The sequence below is a fragment of the Hyaena hyaena genome, unplaced genomic scaffold (assembly GCF_003009895.1).
Source record: "Hyaena hyaena isolate Hyena2069 unplaced genomic scaffold, ASM300989v1 scaffold_786, whole genome shotgun sequence".
Taxonomy (NCBI): domain Eukaryota; kingdom Metazoa; phylum Chordata; class Mammalia; order Carnivora; family Hyaenidae; genus Hyaena; species Hyaena hyaena.
In genome coordinates, this window is record NW_024081421.1 from 199565 (window position 1) to 218386 (window position 18822).

At 34.3% G+C, this 18822-nt stretch overlaps 1 protein-coding gene across 4 annotated transcripts in view; it reads left to right on the top strand.

The window, feature by feature from the left end:
- Positions 1 to 18822, top strand: part of ANKRD12 (ankyrin repeat domain 12) — a 126610-nt gene that overhangs the window by 78916 nt on the left and 28872 nt on the right. Inside the window, exon 2 of one of the 4 annotated variants that reach the window (XM_039219097.1) lies at positions 6271 to 6350. The exons of the other annotated variants lie outside the window; for them this stretch is intronic. Coding sequence (XP_039075028.1) covers positions 6287 to 6350 — 64 coding nt within the window. The 5' untranslated portion in view covers positions 6271 to 6286. The remainder of the gene's footprint in view (positions 1 to 6270; positions 6351 to 18822) is intronic. 4 annotated transcript variants of the gene reach the window in all.

The following is an 18822-nucleotide window of genomic DNA, read 5'->3' on the forward strand; positions in this document are numbered from 1 at the left end:
ACTGTGTGATCAAAATTAACATCATCAAAGGAGGGATGGATGAATATCATGTGCCTTCAGATGTGATACCATGAGAAGGATATAATGTTACTTTTGTAGCATTCTGGCTGTGAATGCATAATCATGAGGAATGTTCTGGTTTTTTTCTTTTTAAGAGCCAGTGCCATGAAAGATTAAGAAATGTCCATGTCATAAAGTGATAGAAATGTTCTAGATTATGGAAAGAGATAACAGTTAAGGGCAATACCTATTCCTTGACTGGATCCTATCCTGGAGGGGGAAAATGAGTGTATAAAGAATATTATTAAATCATATAAGGAATATGGAGAGTAGATTAGTGTTTTACCAGTGTAAATTTATGAAGTTGACAATATACTGTGGTGATAGATAATATTCTTAAATCTTGGGAAATATTTGCTGAAGTATATAAGGATAAAGAGCCATGATGTATATAATTTACCTTCATATAGTTCAAAGGAAAAAATGTGTGTATGTATATGTAGAGAGAATGCAAATTATAAAGCAAGAGAGTATAACAATAATAGGCAAATCTAGATAAAAGATAAATAATATTTATTATGCTTTCTAGCTTTCTGTGAGTTTGAAATTATTTTCAGATTAAATTCAAAATAAATACTGGGGCACCCAGGTGGCTCAGTTGGTTAAGCGTCTGATTTCAGGTCAGGTCATGATCTTGTAGTTCATGAGTTTGAGCCCTGAATCAGGCTCCACGCTGCCAATGGGGAGCCTGCTTAGGATTCTCTCTCTCTCCTTCTCTATTTCTTCCCATCCTCTATTTGCTGTTTCTCTTAAAATAAATGAACTTAAAAAGCATATATCTAGATATAGATATAGATAGATATATATCAGTACATAAACTTTCCTTGCTTCATGTGTTGAAAAGATGTAGAAGCAATGACATTAAGACAGTAAGCAATAATCAGTCATTACTAGTGCCCAGATTATAATCTTAAAATATATTCTACTTAAAAGAAAACCAGGATGGGTTCCCTGAGTGGCTCAGTCAGTTGAGCATCCAGCTTTGGCTCGGGTCATGATTTCACAGTTTGTGAATGCAAGCCCCATGTTGAGTTCACTACTGTCAGCACGGAGCCTGCTTTAGGGCCTCTGACCCCTTTTCTTTCAGCCCTTCCCCAGCTCATACTCTCTCTCAAAAGAAAACCAGGAAAAAAAATAGATGATTCTTTGTCTGAGACAGGATATCTGTAAAATAAACTTGGAACATCTTGTCATTACAGATTCCAAGGAAACTATCAAAACCTTGTCAAAAAGCCTTAGGAAGCGAGTTGGAGGAGTACCCCACTGGCCAAAGATGGGATAGTGTGAGCTTCAGTAAGGGTATTAGTTGCATCTCTGTTTAAATCCATGATTCCATAGTGATAAACTTTTAAATTAATTCACCATCAGAGACCTAATTTTTTATCTTAAAAATTAAGCAGAAATGGAAAATAATCATTTATTTTCCCTTTCCTATATGAACTTTATCACTGGGTAACTTTATAGGTGAGAAGTATTTTCTTTTATGATTAATTCACCCAAAAGAATGGGGGAAAAAGATGAACTATTTTGCAATAACTATTGCAGTGAACTATTTTGCAATAAAATTGAGGATCAATAGTTGCTAACATTAAATTAAAAAATAAAAAGAAAATATTGCAGTGTCCCCAGTGAAAGAATACAAATTCTCAGTCTTCAGGTTCCATCTGCAGCCTTCAGGAAATACCAGGGTTTGAGGGATATGCTGAACTGCATTAACCAAAATCTAGACTGTGGGAGATCCAAACAGTTTTGGTTCTTCAACATAGATTGCATGAAAATGAAAAAGGATAACCTATAGGAAAAAATTAAAATGTTTAAAAAGCATAAAAGATGAAAAACTTAAGCATGTATTTAATAGGCGAGTTATATGTTTCTGGGGTAATTTTGTATAAAACTCAGTCAAGATAAATGATACTTATAAGTTCCAGGATATAAGGGTTTTTTTTTTTTCTTTTTTAAGTTTATTTATTTATTTTGAGAGAGAACAAGCACAAGTTGGGGAGGGAGAGAGAGAATCCCAAGCAGGCTCCATGTTGTCAGCATAGAGCCCAGTGCAGGCTTAAACTCACAAAACCTCGAGATCTTGACCTGAGCCAAAACCAAGAGTCAGATGTTTAACCAACTGAGCCACCCAGGAGTCCCCAGGATATTAGATTATTTTTAATACTAAGAAATTCTTGGGGTGCCTGAGTGGCTCAGGTGTTTAAGCGTCTGACTCTTGATTTCAGCTCAGGTCATGATCTCATGGTTTGTGGGAATGAGCTCCACGTTGGGCTGTGTACTGATAGCATGGAGCCTGCTGGGGATTTTCTGTCTCCTTCTATCTCTCTGCCTCTCTGCATGCACGCATCTCTCCCTCCTCCTTTCCCCCTCCCCCCGCCAACATTTAAAAGATACTAAGAAATTCTTAAGATGATATGTTGGGGAAAGCCTGATAAGCTTTCAGTAGTTTTGAGAAGGACGAGCAATAGTAGCAATAGTAGCAGTTCCTTTATTTCACTTAGGAAATGATCAACATTTTGACTTCACTTAGGAAATGATCAGCACTATCACCTATCCAAAAGGAGGATTAATTATAGGAAGAGGAGGCCACCGATGGGGGCTGTAAAGAAGTAAAGAAAAATATAATATTGGGTAAAGTGTTGATAGAAGTATTTGGTGTAGTGGTAATGCTAATGAATGAAAGTAAAACTATAGGCAAAATTGTAAAGGTGGCAACATTCCTTTTAGTGTCTATTTTCACCTCTTCACCATCCAATAGATGTAAGTTCCTTAAGTGGTACATAGATTCTGCTTGGTAAATATTTGTTGAATTGGTGGGGAGGTTGTGCTGGTCCTGAGGATAGATTATGCCAGGACTCTTCAGCTTCCACAAATCCAAGGAATAGCTAAATCTGTAAGCTGAGTTTACCCATTACTGAGACTAGGAAAGTTTGAGAAGATCTAGAATCAAACAATAGACAGCCTTCTCCTGGTAACTTTATTTGCTAACTGGCAGACACACAGGGCTGAAGGCCACTCTACCTTCCACTACTCCTAAGAAAGCTGCTTCTCTTGGACTACTCCTACATTGGGTTAGAGTGTCCTAACAAAGAAAGGCAACCTTGAAGGTTGCCTAGAAATCTAAGAGAATAATCATTTTAAACAAAATGTTAACCCAGCTAAATAAAACTACTAGAGGAAGCAGATAACTTCAACAACAAAAATGAGCACTGAAGAAAATTCAAGCACAAAAAGACTTTCTGGACTAATAAAAAACATGATTATATAAGCAGAACTCCAGTGAGGAATGATTATTGTTAGGGCTTTAAGTTATCATAATGGAAAATCATATAAAATAAATCCTTACAACACAGGAAAAATGCAAATAGAAAGAATCCTAAAAGAAAAAAGACTTAGTGAATAGATCAAGGAAATGTAAAAGATCAAACATATGAATAATATCTATAGGAATTCAAAAAGGGAAAAAAGAAACGGGTGAAGGATAGTCCATAATTAAACAAATAGAACAAAATTTTCCTGAGCTGAAAAATTTTCTGATAGCCTGTGTCAATCAGTTATAAAGGTCAGTGAGTTCTAGATGGTTTAAGGTTTTTTTAATGTTTGTTTATTTTTGAAGGAGAGAGTGAGTGGGGGAGGGGAAGAGAGAGTGGGAGACACAGAATCCAAAGGAGGCTCCAGGCTCTCAGCTGTCAACACAAAGTGGGACTTGAACCCGTGAGCTGTGAGAGCATGACCTAAGCCGAAGTCAGATGCTCAGCTGACTGAACCACCCAGGCACTCCCAGATGGTCTAATGAAAACATGACTGCATGTGCGCACACGCGCACACTCAGGCACACACACACGGGCGCACGTGCGCACGCACGCACACACACACACACACACACACACCCCTACCTACCGTCCCCCTACCCCCTAGTAAGCCACCAGACATGTATTTGTCAGGTTCCTTAGTTCTTAATGTAACAAGTTATCTACCAGGAAATCTTGTCACATTGGCATTGGACTTATAACTTTCTTTTTTTAATGTTTATTTTTGAGAGAGAGAGAGCGTGTTATGCATGAGCTAGGGAGAGGCAGAAAGAGAGGGAGACAGAGGATCCAGAGCGGGCTCTGCCCTGACCATGACAGCAGATGATGACCTGAGCAGAAGTCAGATTCTTAACTGAGCCACCCAGGCGTCCCTGGACATAAAACTTCTAACAGTGGAAGATAGACTCTTGAGAGAAAACTGTACCATAAAAATTCTGTTTCTGACCAAAGTGTAGTATTCATATGTCTGGGTAAAAGAAAGGTAATAGCAGACATTTAAGCATTTAAAAGATGTACTAATAAGTATATGTTCTTATATTTAAAAAGGAAATTTTGGAAAAATAAACCAACAACTTATAAAAGTGGTTACCTAATAGAGGAAGGGATATAAAGGGAAGTATGTGAATCATTACAACAGTCTTTGAAAAACAGCCTGGCAACAGCTAATAAAACACAAGAGCTCTTATCTTGCAGAGATATGTACTAAAATATTTCTAGATGAAATGATATGAACAGGGTTTGCTTCAAAATGATACAGGGATAGAATAAATAGAGATATGAATTGGCCAAGGATTGATGGCTATTGAAGATGAGTGAGAAGTACATGATGGGTTTAGTGGTTTCCTGGTGGTTTAGTATAACATTTTCTATTTTTGTGTAAGTTCAAGATTTACCATTATAAAGGTGTTTTTAAAAATATGTATGTTCCTTGATCTAGCAATCACGCTTCTGAGAATATTTCATGTTTATTATAGTACTATTTTTAGTGACAGAAGAAAAACTATATAGTGATACAGGGGATTGGTTGCATAAATTGTGGAAGATAGCTATACTGTGGACTATTTATTGTACAGCCGTGAGAAAGTAGGTCTTACTGCTGTTACTTGGAGGATTTTCATAAGATATTTTTGAATTAGAAAAATCAAGATAAATAATCATAATATCTCACTTTTATAAAATGAATAATGTTTTTAAAGCCTCTTTTTAAGTTTGTACATATATTTGTGTAAAATCTTACAAGTATGGAGCAGAATCTGAATGGATATATACCTAGCAAAATGTACTTTGTTGAATCTGTTTATTAACATCACACATGATCTGCCAGATCCTTTAGCTGTCTTTTTACTCTTCCTGCAGAATTTGACAGTGTTGAAGTTCTTTCTAAAATTTTCCTATGTTGGTTGCTGGGATGCAGTTCTCTCCCAGCTTTCATCTAGCTTCCTGGACTGTTTCTACTCAGTTTCCTTCTCGAATCTCATCTTCATTTCTTCCTCATCCCTTCCCATACACTCCTGTGTTGGTTTTTCCAAAGATTTTACTTTCTGGACTCTCTTCTCATGACACATATTCTCACAGATAAATTTCACCGACACTCAGTTTTAACTACCATCAATATGACAAGGCCTTCCAAATATCTCTTTATTCCATACCTTTCTCTTAAGCCCCAAACCTGTATATTTAGCTGCCCTCTGGATATTACCACTTAGAATTCCCATAGAAATCAGTAGGCCTGAATAGAACTTCTTTTTTCTTTCATTTACACTCCTTTTCTTGTTTTTTTCCTGTCTCGATTGATGATAGCATCATTTATCTGTATATGTGTCACTTGATGGTTGTCCTAATAAACTCCTCTTTCTCCTTTTCCTTCAGTTGTTCAGGAACTATTTTTGAACACTGATTATGTGTCAGGTATTATTTAAGTACTTGGGATACAGCTGATTAAGAAAATGAAGATGCCAACATAATCATCCACTAACCTCTGTCAGTTTCTACTTCTAAAATATTTGTAAATCCATCTACCAGTTATAAGCTGCAAGTCATTTGAACATCTTTGTGCTGTGTGAAATCAGGACTGTAATAGCTATACAATTACATTGACTTCCATAAGAAAGTGAGAAAATAAGATTTGAAAAGTAGAAAGTTTGTATATGATGTGTTAATTTTCCCATTTATTATGGCTACAAATTCTAATTCTGGTCCTGCAGAAAACAGTGGCTATAAAGAGCAGCTTTTAGTATAAAACTTGCCATTAGAAAGAAGTGCTGCAACAGATTGCCTATGGAAAAGGGAAGGGATCATATCTGAACTTAAATGTTTAATTAGAGTCCAAGAGCCTTTTTTGATTTTCACTGATTGATTGTTTCATGTGTTCATCAACTATGTATTGATTTTTCAGAATATTTATTTTCCACATGGTGAATGTGCCTGAATTATTGCTTGATCAAAGTCCCTCAAGGAATGATGCAAAAATCATCAGTAAGTATCATACAAAAATTTTGGAGTTGCTGAAAAAGACTGATGAAAATACCCACTTTATTGTTTAATTTACATGAGGTCCTTGTTAGACTTAACTTATCAAACTTCATCCAATCTAAATTTAGAATGTATTACTATCTAATCAAGAATAACTGCCCATAGATGTTTGTATGTATAAAGCCTGATAGCATCATTACCCATCTGGTATATCACATCATCCATGTGACAGATACACTTTAAGAGTTGCAAAGTTAGATAATATAACCAAGACACTGAATTTTAGAACTTAATAAATTTGGAGGAAATAAAGACTATTAAATATGTAACATTTAAAATATGGTTTATTCCATTAGGCATTGTGCTTTATGCCAGTGCTACTCAAGTCAAGGTAACCGTTCCACAGACTGTTACTGGTCCTCAAGATAAGGAGCTTGTACCAGAATGTAAATCCATGCATTGCTTCCCTTTATCAAAAAGGATAAAAGGCTATGAGTAAATATCAGCTTAACTAAACAGTGTACTAGTGACATAATTGATTTCCATTTTTGGTGCAGCCTCCTTATTTCTTCACAGATTAGTAATAATTTGCAGACCAGCCTTAGTTTAAAGACTACACTGAGTAGCTCTCCTATGTCATGCATATCAAACATTTTTAATATTATTGCAATAATATATTATTTGGCTAGTATAGCTTATTAGTATACAAATGTGTGGCACTTTTAAATTTGCATAATTCTTTAGTCTCTCCCCGCCCCAATTTCTACCCTTTTCCCACAGTCTTATTCCACATTACCTTCTTGCATAGAAATTCTATCTAATAATGGTGTTTGCTACAAGTAATTGCTTCTTGCTACTCTGCTGAGGACTCAGTCATAGTCAGAGTCATATCATGCTCATGAAACAGTTAATGGTAATGGAGAAGTGGGTAACTCTGTGTCACACAGTGCCCCCCCCCCAATACATTCTGGCATTCATTAATTGCCGAAGTAGAAATTCTGTTACAAATTTACAGATACTAATTTTATTACTTAAACAGAGTGACCAGTGAACAAAGTTGAAAATGCCACTCATTGTCAAAAAAAGCATTCATCTTTTTCTTAAATTACTTCAACCACCAGAAATCTGGCCTTGTTTATCGAGCAGCTGCTATAAACTTTCCCCACTTACATTCTTCAACTTAAGCAAGGAGATACTCCATCATAATAAATAGATGAGCTACTCTTAGCATCTGCTGTAAAAACAGATCAGGAAACTTTTAAAAAGACAGTGATATATTGTTACCCACTGGTGTTTACTGAGTACATTTCTGTGTCATAAAAATACACAAAATGACCAGTATTTTTAAAGAGCCATATTTTCTTAATTTTAAAATAGTAAATTGTAATTATTCTAAATATATTGTCCTAATTTGTGAAATTCATTTCCTCAGTTTTATATTTCAGGAGCTATGAAAGTATGACTGGTTGATACATGCATATGTGGAATTATAATAGTTAGTAAATCAAGAGATCAAAAAACAATTATTTAACTCAAAATATACCAGAAATTTTTTTAAATGGATTATGTGATGTTAACAATTTAACCATAAGTAGGAAGAAGCATCACCTTAGGAAGTTTTAAAGCAAACCTTTTAACCTTAGAAGTATGAAGATACCTTCAGAAAGAAAGTACATAAGATGTTTTTAGAGTATTAAAATACATTATCAGCATACTTGATTATTAGGATTAGACTTGATAGAGCATTTTGTAGGTTAAAGGAATTTGCATGTCAGTATACCGAAAAGTAAAGATTCTCTTGTTTAAGATGTAAAGAATATTCTATCTTCTTGCTTTCCAAATGGCATTTTTAAATAACTTCCAGGATATATGTTAGGAAATGGGTTAGGCCAGGTGTGGAAAACTATAATCCATTTACAACCCAAGAATCTTATTTCTTATTTCGTTTAATTAGGACTGTTAGCAAACTCTTAAATTAAATCTATTTCTGAACTGGTGGAAATAGTTTTTCACCTATTCCTGTAGTAGTTAGTGTTTAGAAGAAATGAAAATTCCACTTAGGTAATCATTATGTAATGAGAATACAGCATGATAGACAATGAGATATTCTTTGATTTCATGACCAAACAGAAGAAATTCCATAGCGTTTTGCATAGTGTTTTTGCATGCTCTGCTTTTTCTCCTCTGCTTTGTGACATATATGGTACACTTGACACACAGAGTTCTGAATTGTAATTTTTCAAACCTTCTAAATATCACCAGCTGCTTCTATCTGAATCTTAAACAAAACCACTATAGTTCTTTTATTTGAAAATCAATATTTTTAAACTAATACGGATTTTACAATTGTTTTATATGGATTAATTATATCAAACTAGTACCAAAGCTTAAGAATAGTTAATTCTACATGGAGTGTTTTTTAAAGAAAAATATGTATGTTAAAGTTTGTTAAGCAGAGAAAAAGGAAAGAAAATTACTAAATTACCATTTACTCTAGGTATTCACTTTTAGCAGTGTCTATAAAAATTACTTCTATATTTTTTACTTGCTCGTATGTCAGAAAAATAAATGGAAAATTGTGATTGCAATTGAGACGTTCTTTGGATGTCTGCAAATGAATACATTATAAGTTTTTAAATTTTATGTTACATAAAGTAGTCTACTAAATATCTCTCTTTGAAATTTATGTACATAGCCAAGGAATTTTAATTGTATATGCCCAAAATATGTAAGATTATTTATTATAAATACCAGACTAATAGGTTTCTTTGTTAATAATGTTTAGCTTAATGGTTTTTATTACAAACTGAATTTCTACCAGTGCTTAGCAACTTAAAGTGAGTCTGTCACATAATTATAGGAGTTGAGATATTGCTGAATATGTAAGACTAAAACTCTATAAAGTGTACATTTGGGCAGAATCCTTAAAGACCTTTGACTTTAAAAAAACTATATGCATACATTTAAATCAGTTCAGCCTTAGCTATAACATCCTGTCTGCAGAAAAATGTTTTATCTAGTCATGATTAAAAGGACCTCCATGTAATATATATATATGTACATATATATATTTGTTATGGAATTAGTGGAGACTGGGTGATTTTGTCAGTTTCCTTTAGTGACATCAAAATTTTTGTAGTGATACTAGTCCTATTTTCAGAGGGGAAAAATCTTGATTTATTTATACTTTATAGAATTAGTTTATCTGTTTTACTGACATTTTAGTAGAAAGGCAATGTATAATTAATTATAACTAATTGAGGGAGTATACAGAATACTGTGGTACTTGATTTTATTTCCTATGTAGACTTTGCTTTTAGACTTAGTATTTTCAACTGTTGATTATATTCTCTTCCTTCCCCAGCTCACCCCTAAACTCTTGACTATAGTTCTCTTACCTATATCTGTTACTATAGAAATAGTGAAAATATGTCCTCATATGGCATACTTACTTCCAAATAGATGTATGACTACTTTTCTTCTATAAAGCAGAATTAAAATATCTAAACTTAGGAAAACTGTGGCTTAGAAGTGGAGGTTTAAAGGAGTCTATATAAAATTCCCTGATTTTTTCCCCCCGTCTCTGAGCTACATTTCTCAGTCAATTTAGGGATATGAAAGCTGTATAATGGTTTGTTTCCTGAAATGCAGATGCATTTTTTTTAGTGTTAAAAACTAAATATATTCGTTGTGGGCAGTGAACTATTACAGAGTAAAGGAATAACTCAAAATATACATGAGAGGCTTGCAACAGTTGTGAAGTACTTCTCCTCAAGCCCCAGAGAATCTCTGAAACAGAGTTAGTTTATTCAGGAAACAGTCTCAAGCAGTAGACTGAAATTAGAGCCACAGATCACTGCAAAGGCCTCTTCAGAGGAGAGGCCTGTTGTAGAGAATCACCACAACACTGCTAGAGAAATGAGTTTTTCCTTTTATTAATACAAAAAGAAATCCAGAGATTTAAGGAAAATCGAATGAAAGACAAGAAGAGCCAAGATGAACAAGCAGAGCAGTTGATCTTGGAGGATGTAAATAATATGGAAAGCAAAAGGATAAGTTATTTTCAGTATTCTTGGAGACCCTTGGAAGGCAGTCTACTAACCATAATGACAAAAGGCTTCTGTGAGAAAGTAGACCTGGAAAGTCCTTGGAATTCAAAATATTTATCATTACTGAAAGTAAACATCCTATACAGACTAAAAAACAGACTGGACATTGCTGAAGATCTTGAGATCAAAGAGAAGAGCAACATACAAAACATTAAACAAAACACAATGGAAATATGAGAAAAATGATAAAAACAGACAAAAAAACATACCTTGGATAATGCAATATTCATCTTACAAAAAAGAGCAAACATTGAAATAAAATAATGTTTTTAAATTAAAATGTCCTTTAATTGAGGAAAGATTTATGTTTGTAGACCAAATGTTTTAAAAAAAGAATAGAAAGGAAAGAAGGAAAAAGAACCCCATATCTAGAAACATCACAAATTCAGGGATAAAGTTTTTTTTTAAATTCTGTAAGCTACCAGTATCATAGGGAAACATGTTACCTACACAGGAGATAGAGACTGGCATCAGATTTCTCAAATATGTTTTGGAAGACAGGTGGAGCTATAGTTATAACATTCTGTGAAATATTATTTTGAACCTAGAATTCCATTCCCAGCCAACTGTCACTCAAGTGCAAGGGCTTTCTTTTTCTTGAAAAATTACTCACATACATTACTCTTTGGTGACACAAAATACAAGTCTAAAAGGAAGGTATAAAAACTAACTCAGGATTTTGGTGAAAAATCCCAGAGGACAGCATGAGCAATTGGCATATTTTTTTAACAAAATGTCAGCTTTATAAGGAATGTTACTAAGAAAAGAGAAAGAGTAGATATCAATACACATATTGTGTAAATTAGATTGAGAGCTTGCTGTGTCTGGTATTGATATAAAGGCATACTGTCTGAGCTGATGAACAAGAAAAAAGGTGAAAACTCGAAAAATAAAACCTGTGAATAATTAATGACCTAATTAAAAAGCAACCTAAAATGTGACATGATTTGGGGCTGCTCATGGATCAAATGCATGCTTTCCGAAATGACAGTAGGATATCTCACTTGGTCAGATAACTAAGAGCCAAGAGAACAGACCAAAAGTTCAGAAATTCTGTCATTTATTATTTCTAAGTTAGTTAAATTCAAGTAAATCATATGTTAACACTTTTAAGAAGTTATGAAGAATGATTCTCTTGGGTGGTGGGATCATTTTATGGGTAGTTTTTCTTTACCCAACTCTGTATTTCTCTGGTTTTCTATCATGAACTGTTTTATAATAAAAGAACAATAAAATGCTACTTGAAAATAAATGAAAACAATCTTTATAATAAAGATTACCAAAGAAGTATACCTTAGGAAGGGCGCCTGGGTGACTCAGTCGGTTAAGCCTCCAACTCTTCATTTCAGCTTTAATCATGATCTCACGGTTTGTGGAATCAAGCCCTGCATTGGACTCCATGCTGATAACGCTGAGCCTATTTGAGATATCCTCTCTCTGTCTCTAAATAAATAAATAAACTTAAAAAAAAAGTACAGCTTAGGACTTTTTTTTTTTAATTTTTTTAATGTTTTATTTATTTCTGAGAGAGAGCGTGAGCAGGGGAGGGTCAGAGAGAGAGGGAGACACAGATCTGAGGCAGGCTCCAGGCTCTGAGCTAGCTGTCAGCACAGAGCCTGATGCAGGGCTCGAACCCACGAACCATGAGATCATGACCTGTGCTGAAGTTGGATGCTTAACCGACTGAGCCACCCAGGCGCCCCCAACTTAGGACTTTTTAATGCACTTATTCATATCTAAAAAAATAACACATATAAGCAAACACCATTCCAAATGTAAAGTTTAATTTTTTTTAAGAAAGTATTCCTTTGTCAAAAGAATACTTAGTTTTGGTTAAATACATTACACACACGCAGCTTTCAACATTGTAGAGATTTTGGTAATGGAAATCAAGTCATAAAGCATTTTTTCCACTCTTTTTGAAATGGCTGTTCAGTAATAAAAGCTGGGATTTATTACTCCGTATTATCTAGGTTCGATCCCTGAATCTCTAATTGTGAGCAAATTTAGTTAACCTTTACGTACTAAGTTCTACATCTTTAAAATAGAGACTGAAATGCAAACTTTATGAAGATGACATAAACAAAGGTTAAATAAATGAATACATGAGTGCACATAGAATATCAACTAGCAGAGTTAAACAATTGATAAATGTTAGCTTTAAAACTAGTGAAAATCTGAAATAAATTGTTTATCACATTACACATGCCCAATTATTTAAAATTAAATATTGAGAATCATATTTATATAATATTACAGCCTTGTAATCCCTAAATTGAAAATGTCACTTTTGGGGTGCCCAGTTCCTTCAGTCGGTAGAGTGTGCAACTCTTGATCTCAGGGTTGTAAGTTCAGGCCCCACATTTGGTGTAGAGATTACTTAAAAATAAAATCTTAAAGAAAAATGTAAAATCAAGAACATCATTTAAAAAATAAAAACTAGAATGTCATTTGTATTTACCGTTATAAGGATGGGAAATCAAACCAAGTTCATAGATTTATAGTCATATAGGGTAGTTGCAGCATGGCTGCTTTTATTTTTTATGTCTAGCTTTATTGAGATAAAATAGACTTACTAACATTGCATAGGTTTACAGCGTACAATGTAATAATTTGATATATGTGTATATTTTAGAATGATTACCACAATAAGGTTAGATGAGGCATCCATAACCTCACCTAGTTATAGTTTTGTGTGCATGGTGTAAACTTTTAAAATGTACTTTTAGCAACTTTGAAATAGGTAACAGTATTGTTAACTATAGTCATCATGCTATGCATTATATTTTCAGAATTTACTCATCTGATAACTGAAGTTTGTACCCTTTGGCTATCTTCATTCCCCATCCTCTTTTTTTCTTCTATAAATTGTGTTAATAGTCATGAGTGAGGTATTTTTAATCTCATTTCATATATTTATGGAAAATAAATCAAGATATTGGTATCTAAGATGTGACTATTTCAAAATCAAGTAAAGAATAGATAGCAGTTCATGTTTGAAATTCAACTGTAACATCAGGTGGGTATGTTTAATAGCACTGTTATTTTCTTAATTTACATCATTTCCATATAAATTAACAGTAAATCTCATTTAATATATGCTTTATTGTAGAGCCCAGGTTTTTGTGGCAGAGTTGTTTTCTTGGTGTACTCAATCATGAAATAAACTTAGAAGTAGAAGGTATTCATATGAATTCTTACAGATTATGACATAGTTGTACTGGGTTGTTTGTATAGTTCATCTTGACTATATTTAGAGTTTTTTATATACTCAGAAGTGACAGCATGATGGTTGTGAATACCATTATTAGAGTCAGAGAAACTTGGGTTTGAAGACCTAGCTCTGCCACTCATTAGCTGTATGGTCATGGATAAATCTGTTATTAATTAACATTATTACATAGTATCCTAGACATACAAGGTGGATACAGAAAGAATGAGACATTTTATAGATTTGCGTTAAATATGGTGTTCATTTTAAGCTTTCTCCATGGATTATTTTCAGTAAAAAGTTCTCATCTACTTATTAAGTTGTAGAAGAAAAGAAATTTTTTAAACATCGTATACTGGCATTAAGTTGCAATTAGCAAATGAAACGGTTTATATCATTGTGTCTCTTCCTACTGCCACCATCCCTGTTCCATTTTCCCCTCCCTTCTTGGGGAATACTAAAAAATACTTTACATAAAGGGTTGTCAATTAAGACTAGTACTTTTATGTTTAAAAATATAAATACCATCAAGCACTAATATAAGATAGTTGTTGCTTGGTTCCCTCTGTTTCTTCTTTGAACCCCTCACTGCCTCCACTTGCCCCTCTTCTTCCCCCCAGGAGAAGTCTATGCATATGTCCATTTTTTACTTGAAAGACTGGTGGTTTCCATTGCCCTCATTCTAAAGGACCATATACCTCTGCTGTAACCTTGTAATAAGTGAAATAAGGGCCTTAAGTCAGCTTGAATCTTTCTGTCGTCAGTTTTCTGATACTCAGTTAAATAATGAAAAGTTATGGGATTTAATTTTGGCTTTTCAAGTTAACATACACTTTATTGAATTTGGCATGTTAAGTGTACATTTTTATTTAAGGGCTTTCTAATTTAATACATTTTTCTCTTTTTAAGCAATGAATGAGTTAATATTTATCATATGTATGTTGTGTGCCAGGATATACTAGGCACATGTGTAAATTTATTTAGTACAATAGCTCTGTGAGTTAATCCCTAATAATAGATTTCTGACCTGTTAGGTGGCAAAGATTCAAACTTAGAGCTAATGACAGACCTTGTATACTTTTTCCATTGTATCTTTCTGATTGTCATTGGGTGTGAAGAGTTCAGAGTCTGATGATCCTGATACAGCATAAAATCACACCATGAATTTAGTGTATGTTTGTTTGACTTAATGGTAAGTGTTACAGTATGTGCCATGACCAAACTCGTATCCGTTATGTTTGAGGGGAGCACCTTCTGTTAGCCAGAAAGGGTTCCGAAAAGGAAATAAAATAGCTAGTGTTTTTTGCTATAGAGTCTGCCATTCACTAATTAAAAATCTTTAATGAAAGTTTACATTTTCATATATAATATATTGCTGAAAATGTGCTTACGTGTTACCTGATTTTGTACTGAAAAAATTAAGAAAATTATTTGATTAAAAAACTGCTTAAGATATAATATATGTTTAGGGTTTTTATTCTGTATATTGCATAATGTTTTTGTTTTAAAAAACCTTTTAAAATATAATGTAATTATAAGAAAATTAATGATTTTACCTTTATTATCAAATTTTTCATATATATGCAAGAGTAGAAAGAATACTATTATGAACCCATAGATATTTATTAGCCAGTTTTACGGATTACCACCTTCTGGCTAATCTTGTTTGTCTCTCTCCATTCTTCCATACCCGTCGTTTAGAAGTCAATTCACTGGAAAATGTTTTAGTAGGTATCTATAAAAGGATAGGATTTTTTTTTCTTTACTTTAAACATAACCATAATACCATTATCATACCTAAATTAAATAAATGTTTCTTACTGCTAAATATCCAGTCACTGCTCCAAGTTGTGACTGCCTCATAAAATTAAAAGGTTTTTTAAAAATTTTTTCAATCAGAATCCAAACGGAATCCGTATATTGCAAGCATAGTCCATATATTGCAAATTGGGTGATATATCCAAGTATCTTTTAACCTTATAAATATCTCTTTCATTTTTTGTTAATGTTTGTTTATTTTTGAGAGAGACAGAGTGTGAGTGGAGAAGAGACAGAGAGAGAGAGAAGGGAGACAGAGACTCTGAAACAGGCTCCAGGCTCTGAGCTGTCAGCACAGAGCCTGAAACGGGGCTCAAACTCAGAAACGGTGAAATCATGACCTAGGCCAAAGTCAGTCACTTAACCAGATGAGCCACCCAGGTGCCCCCCTGTTTCATTCTTATGTTCTTACAATTTTTTATTGAAATAACCAGATCATTTGCTGGTAAATTTTCACTTAGTCTGGATTTTGCTCATTGCATCTCCATGATTTCATTTAGGGAAAATTATTTTTCCAAGTATTATTTTCAAATTTTCTTAGTTTACCTTCAGTGAGTTTAATGGTAAGCTGACTTTAATGTTGAGAAGGAAAATTACAAAGAAATTTTGCTGGAGATTGAGCACATTATTTTAATGTTTCTGATCATTTTTTAAATTTTTGTCAAAATCTTTGTCAAAATTAGGCTTCTTTTGAAACTAATTTCTCGGGCACCTGGGTGGCTCAGTCAGTTAAGTGTCTGACTTTGCCTCAGGTTATGATCTTGCGGTTCGTGGGTTCAAGCCCCACATCGGGTTCTGTGCTGGCAGCTGAGAACCTGGAGCCTGTTTAGGATTCTGTGTCTCCCTCTTTCTCTGCCTCTCCCCCGCATATGCTCTGTCTCTCTCTGTCTCAAAAATAAATAAAACTATTTAAAAATTTCAACAAAAGAAACTAATTTCTAGCAGTATTGGCATAAACTCTTCATATAAATTATTAAAATATTTTACATACTGATTTTGTCCATAATTTTAAAATCTTATTTTCATCATTACTTTTCAAAATGTCAATACATTGTACATATATGTAATAACTTTATATGGGTTCTCTAATTTTCTTCACAGTTGAACAGTCTTCATTTCATTGAGCTGCTGAAGGAGGCTAAAGATTTGCTACTTTCATTACATCTATTCAGTTTCCATCTTAACTGTGTTATTACCAGTATCGGCAATTTTTCAGTTTGCATAAAATACAAACAAAATACATAACTATTATAAATGCTATATGAAAATTGTGCCTTGCTTAAAAGTAAATTTCTGGCTGACTAAAAAAGTTCAGCAAATGATGTGCAAGAGCATGAGCTCTATATACGCATGTGAATGACATATTTGCCACCTCTTCAAATAGCTGAATTTAAAGGTGACACCAGCAATGAATTACCTACATAGTAGTCAGTGGCGACATCATTTGCCCCCTGGATACTGTACAGACTGGTTGAGTGGATAAATTTGTATTGTATGTTTACATCCCTTTCTACAGTCCTCCTATTCTACCCTGTGCACCCACCCCCACTTGATTACTTGATGTCGTATAATTCTAAATTATCCTATTTGTATATTTATTACACATTAATTAAGTACCTAGTATATGCTAGTTACCATGTAAGTTCGTAAGTATAAGTCATGGACTTAATATTTGAAGTATCTGTTGAATAATGTGGAAAACGAGCAGAAAATTACAGCTACCTCGCTTAAGGTTACCTTCCCACAGAGGACTCTCAAATTCCATAAATTGGCTTTTTTTCCTTCCGTAAGCACACTACCCTTCCTACTGTACTATATTCCACAAATATAAAATACAAGAGTTTTTCATTCTCTGGGTGCTATAGATTTAGGTAGATGCTGTTAATAAAGTCATAGATTTTTTTAAATGTTTTATTTCTTATTTTTTATTTTTTTAATGTTGGTTTATTTTTGAGACAGAGAGAGACAGTGCAGAGAGAGAGGGAGATACAGAATCCGGGGCAGGCCCCAGGCCCTGAGCTATCAGCACAGGGCCCTACGCAGGGCTCAAACCCACGAACCGTGAGATCATGACCTGAGCCAAAGTCAGACGCCCAAACGACTGAGCCACCCAGGCGCCCCTAAATTTTTATTTATTTCTGAGAGACCACATGAGCAAGGGAGGGTCAGAGAGAGAGGGAGATACAGAATCTGAAACAGACTCCAGGCTCTGAGCTAGCTATCAGCACAGAGCCCGACATGGGGCTCAAACCCATGAACTGTGAGATCATGACCTGAGCTGAAGTCCAACGCTTAACTGATTGAGCCACCCAGGCACCCCAAGATTTTTGAAGGTTTACAGGTTTTGAATCGTGTGTGTGCACGTGCATGTATTTAAGCACTTACTCATCTAGCATAGGTGGTATGCTTTGAAGATTTGTGGGACAGGTAGTCTTCCCTTTGCCTCTTGCCTTTTTTGGGAAACATACAATCTTTAACCTCCCATATCCCAGTGATGAGAATAACAGAGACTAAAAATCACTCCTTTGGAAGTGAATTCCCAAAGGATACATGAGAAGTTAAATTTATCCGCTTCCAAACCACTCCAAATAACCATGTAATCTCCATAAATACCAATTAAGATAGCCTCAAAACACATCCCCTATCCAATACGCTCCCTATAACAGGCGACTACCCCAAGCCCATACTATGTATAAATTCTTGAAGTGCTCCTTCCCCTGACCATTAATCTAAAATATCTTCTAGTTAAGTAGCTGGGAAATAATAAAGAGCAGCTGATCAGAATCAATGTAAATATGCATGTAAATTTGAGGAAGAGTGAATTGTATACTGATATGGCTAATGTGAATAACAAGCAAGAAGAAATGAGAGATGGGAGACAATGTAGGAAATGCTATGAAGTCAGACAAAAGAATCCTAGGCTATATTCCTAAGAGTGAGGTAACCTTGGACAAGCTACTTCCTGGATCATACTCTGTTTACACGTCTCTGAAATAGGAATAATAATTGCTATTAGGGATGATACCTAATCATCTCTGGAGTTTCTACTTTATCCTAGAGTAGGGAGCCTTCAGACGAGATGAGACCTAATATGTTCTATAATGTTGGCCACGTTGTGGTTTAAGGTGAGAACTGATCTAGGCAAAAATAAAAAAAAATGATGAGACCCTAAGCTGGGACAGTGGTAGTGGGAATATAATATAGATTTAAGAGATAGTCCAGAGATAGAAACTCTGAACAGTTACTGTGGAAGTTGAGGAATTGAGAGTGTTAAAAATAGCTCTGAGGTTTTCAGTTGAAGAGGGTTGATTGGTATGCTCCAGAAATGGGAAATAGT